The 4,711-nt window shown below is 43.5% G+C and overlaps 1 protein-coding gene across 1 annotated transcript in view; it reads right to left on the bottom strand.

The window, feature by feature from the left end:
* Positions 1–224: 224 nt before the first annotated feature.
* Positions 225–4,711, bottom strand: part of irx6a (iroquois homeobox 6a) — a 5,908-nt gene continuing 1,421 nt past the window's right edge. The window contains exons 3-7 of the mRNA XM_035652436.1: positions 2,980–3,176; positions 2,060–2,169; positions 1,511–1,806; positions 597–1,271; positions 225–331 (exon numbers count right to left, since the gene is read on the bottom strand). Coding sequence (XP_035508329.1) covers positions 225–331; positions 597–1,271; positions 1,511–1,806; positions 2,060–2,169; positions 2,980–3,176 — 1,385 coding nt within the window. The remainder of the gene's footprint in view (positions 332–596; positions 1,272–1,510; positions 1,807–2,059; positions 2,170–2,979; positions 3,177–4,711) is intronic.

Raw genomic sequence — 4,711 nt, forward strand, 5'->3', positions numbered from 1 at the left:
TTACTTTTGACATCATGGATTTTAAGGATTTAAGCAATCATTATATTTATATAAAGAAAAAATACAATTTAGCAACAGATATTTAACAAGCAGTGAGTGAACGAGTGTATCCTCGTTCACCTGTGAGAGTTTGATGGTGTTGTTGTGCGCACGTTGTGTGTGTGTGGGTGCGTGTGTCGTGACTTCACTGGTTTCTTCCAGTTCAGTGCAGACTCTCACCTGCTTCACCTCTTCATCACCGGTCTGAACGCAGTGACCTTGTCATCCTGCACGGTCCCACAGGCTTCGCTGAGGTCAGATGGCTGTGTCTCTGCTTTGCCGGCAGAGAATCCTACACACCCAAATAAAAGCAAATCTAAGAAACTTGCTTCAGATGCAAGTTGGCAGAAAGTGTCTCGCCTCTTCATAACCGTAGAAATGAGATTTTCTATATCCGACAACGTGTGGAAATTTTTTAAAAAGGTATCTGGCAGTGCTTGTGTGCCTTAATGTACCAGACAATGGAAATCACAGTATACCTGTTTGTCTAGAAAACCCATACATATGAGAGATTTGAGACCAATTTTATCTCTTGTAATAGGTAAAAGATGACATACCTTCAATAGTGGAGTACTGACACGTGTCTGGGAGTGCAGCATAAGATGAACAGTGTAGTTGGAGGTCCTTGTGACTGTAGCTGCCAGTGCCATAGACTTTTGAGTGCAAGGATGAGCCCTCAGGGAAGGGGCTCTCTGTATTGGTGGCACTGCTAGATTCATGAAGGCCTCTCATGCCCCCACACTGTCCACTAGGAGCCCCGGTAAGCCTGGTGCTCTGGAGCTGGCAGTCCCCGCTTGAGTTGCCTGTCCTCAGCTCTGAGCCATGCTGCTGAGGGCTCAGTATGACCCCCGAAGCTGCCGTACGAGCCAGAGACCAAATCCGAGGCTTATCTGATGCTTCAAAGTGAGACAGAGATACTGTCCCTGTGAGGCTGGTTGAGGAGGGTCCCTTGGACACCACAGGGTCTAGGAAGTCGGACGGGAGAGGCGGGAGGGTGGCAACACTTTTGATGGCGCAGGGAAACGCGTGGAAGCTGTTAGTTAAACTCAGGTGCAGCTCGGAGCTGCAATCTCTCTTCTGAGGGGCTCCGGATACTGCCATGACCCTCTGGAGGTCTTGCTCATCTGCAGCCACTTTTTCACAGTCACTGTCCAGCTTGTCACAGTCGTCCTCATCCATGTCCTCCAGATCACTTAGATGCAGATCCTTCTCCTCCTTGCAATTACTGGAATCTGCATGAAAGAGAGGAGATTTTTAGGTATCACTGCTTGAAAAGTTGCCTATTGTAAATATATATAGAGACTTAGTTTGTTCAGAAAACCTTTAAATACACTTTTTACCCTGGAAACCACTTTGTTACCTTTTTAGTCTGCAACATATTTGCCTAAATTTAGTGTAAGTAACTATATATTTAGTTTAACAATGATTAAGTAAGTAGTTTAACTTTTTTTTTTTAAAGTCACATGATTACCTTTGGTGGCACAGTCTTGGTCGCTCTTGCTAAGGTCGTCCTTCCTGTCATCGCTGGCCTTATTCTTTGGTGACCAGGTCATCTTGTTCTCCTTCTTTAGCCTCCTCCTGGCGTTGGCGAACCAGGTGGACACTTGGGTGAGGGTCATTTTGGTGATGATGGCCAGCATGATCTTCTCTCCCTTGGTGGGGTAGGGGTTCTTGCGGTGCTCATACAACCATGTTTTCAGGGTGCTGGTGGTTTCACGAGTTGCGTTCTTTCTTCGGGCCGTGCCATTAAAGTCTACTGTCCCGTATCTGGAAAGGAGAAACACACAAATTCACATACACACACAGACAGCAGCCATTAGTGCCTACTACTACTACTACTACTCCCTGCTGTTTGAAATGTATACAGCTTTGCTCAATGCAGGTATCAGTATGTCGTTACACTCTGACCTTTGATCTGAATGCAGCATGTCGCCCCCGTGAATGGCTGCTTTTAAAGATCAGTGGCAGGTCTGCTAATGTTCATACTACATATAGTGGACAAAAAGAATGTAGAAGTTACCTGTCATATTGATACTGTCCCAGTGAATGGTCATAAGGATAGTATGCAGCGGTTTGAGTGATGCCAGAGTGTAAAGTGCTTGTGCTGTCCTTAATGTCATACTGTGGATTCTGTAAAAGACAATGAAGTTGGTATAAGTCAAAACATTCATTATTTCTCAGCATGCTGATGATTTTGCTGATGATCTCATTTATAAATTGAAGACATTTCATATTTTTATGCTTTCAAACTACTAATAACTAACCAAGAGTGATTTAAGCTAGATAATAACACCCACACACACCATCAATATGTCTTTTTTAAATGTATTTAACAGGTTTAAAGTAAAATATGCTATACATTATCCTAGAATTGCAATTATTATTATTATACAATTTTATTGTTTTTTTTAATTTCTTTACTGTTTTTATGTACAATGTGTAATATAAATTTTAGCTGGCTAGCTTTTTTTCAAAATAGAAAATAAATAAGTAAAAGTTCCAGCTGCACTGCAAATTATCCATTTAACAATCCAGTCCTGTATTCACTCCAAAACAATTCTGACAACTAAGTAATAGCCTGTAATTCAACTTTTTTTTCACCAAATGCTAGTTCAGCAACACAGGTGCCAATATTTTTGAAACAAGGCAGAATGTGCAGGATTACTTTATCATAATAAAATTACATTGGATTCAAATGAGACAAGTTCCTCTGCATTGCCTCCACACAACTTTCCCTCACCTACTGTAAGAGACAGGCTCATCTTTCTTTAAACTTGTTTTCACTGGAAAGCAACATAAGACTGGATCCTGGACTAAACGGCTTGTCCAGACGGATATGTTTGCAGTGTGAGATAAATTGATGAACAAAACCCGGTTGATCGATCAGCCCGAGCCCCCCCTCCCCCTTTAGCGCATCGGATGAGGCTGAAGTGAGCCCACCAGAGTTGAGTAGATAGCGGATGGGTCGGTGCTGTAGGGGAAGTAGTTGGCGTAGTTCTGGCTGGCGGCGGCCGCTGCGGCGTATGGAGAGCTGTACATCCCCAGCGCTGCGTTCAGCTCCGTCCGGCTGCTCGCCAGGAGCCGGTTCTCGTAGGACGGGCAGCAGAAGGAGGCGGCGGCGGCGGCGGCGGCAGCGGCTCTGGATGCCGCCTGTCCGGTCAAGAGACCGACCTGGATCGTATCGCGCATCGTCTTGGCGGTTTGCCGACACGAAAAACTGCGATGAGAATCGTGTCACATGGGTCATTGGCTGTTATGCTCTTATTCTTGTGCCTTGTTTGACTGTGGTGAGCACTGCAAAAGTTAGATCTGAGTTAGGAGCTCCGGAAGGTCAGTGTTGAGTCTGACTTTTTAAAACGAGTGGAAATGTGAGCTGGTTTCGTTTGTTTTTAGTTCAATCGTTCACTTTATACCGGCGTCTTATCTTTACTTGTGCCTGGCTTTTATTCAAGGTAAGTTCTCTTTTCGAGATTCCTGGACTGGGAAAAGTGCTTACATTGTATAGAGTATAATCCCAGATTCACTCTTATTTGTACTTTTTTAAATAAGACTTAATTTGGATTTTAGTCATTTCTCGTAAGGATTTTTTTCACGTCGGATTTCAGTGAAAAGACGCGTCCGTGGCTGTAATGTGCCTGCTCAGTTTATCCTCGATTAGATGTTTTACTTTCAGGAAGAAGATTAAGTATGTCAAGTAAATCCCCACTTATTCAATTTAAGATTAGAATGTTTAAAGTATAATTACTGAACGCTCCAATATTATGAGATAAGAGTGTGGGCATTTTTCCGTATGAAGTAACTTTGTCTTGTACTTGAACTTCCGATTGTCTTGCGCAATTATTTAGTGTTGAAATGTAATACCATTGATTCGGAGTTTTAAAGCTTCTTCAGCTGGACATTTTGTCTAACATCCCCCGTCTCAGTGATCTAATGAAGTTTCAAATGTGTACGTAGCGTCCAGCCCATTGCCTCGCGTGTGCATAGGTGCTTCATCTCGTTATTTGTCAGTCGAAAAACGTGGTTCATTTACTCAGTGTAATTTGGCACGGTGTTTATCGTTTTTGGTGTTCAACAGCAAAAAGCGCCCGCGAAAAACGTGTCCCGATATGTCAAAGCAGCACTGCATCTCATGATGTTTGCTTACGAGACTTGTCCGGCGTATAGCGAAATAAAAAGAAAAGTGTGAACAAAAAATATGCCAATTGCGTGTTGTGTGTGAGTGCGTGTGTACCGCTTAGTATAAATAAAAAGCGAAGTGGCTTACTGTGGTTGCATTGTAAAGGGTATCAGGAATTGCGCGACAGGAATGCTGCTTCTTTTGTTACCCTCGGCACTATTCTTTCCCCCTTGATCGATTGCCCATTTACTTAAACCACCGTCTTACCCCTTTCCACGATCGGCCTTTCGCTCATAATGTGCTTACTATAGGAGGGGACTTTAGGCTGGCTGCCGCTGCAGAACTTGTTTTTATATGACAGTGAAAGTAAATCGCCCGAAGGACCCGTAAGAAATGAATTTAGCGTCATAGTGCAAACAAACATTTGTTGTTGGTGTTGCTGAAGGGGCTAAAGGTAACGTAGACTTGCAGTTGGGACTTGCTTGTGTGCCGTTTATCTTGTCTCTATAGTTCTTCGTAGATCATCCATGCAAGGGTTCAGCGGTGTCGTCCTGT

The sequence above is a fragment of the Morone saxatilis genome, unplaced genomic scaffold (genome assembly GCF_004916995.1).
Source record: "Morone saxatilis isolate NCDOM2014 unplaced genomic scaffold, NCSU_SB_2.0 Contig11, whole genome shotgun sequence".
Taxonomy (NCBI): domain Eukaryota; kingdom Metazoa; phylum Chordata; class Actinopteri; family Moronidae; genus Morone; species Morone saxatilis.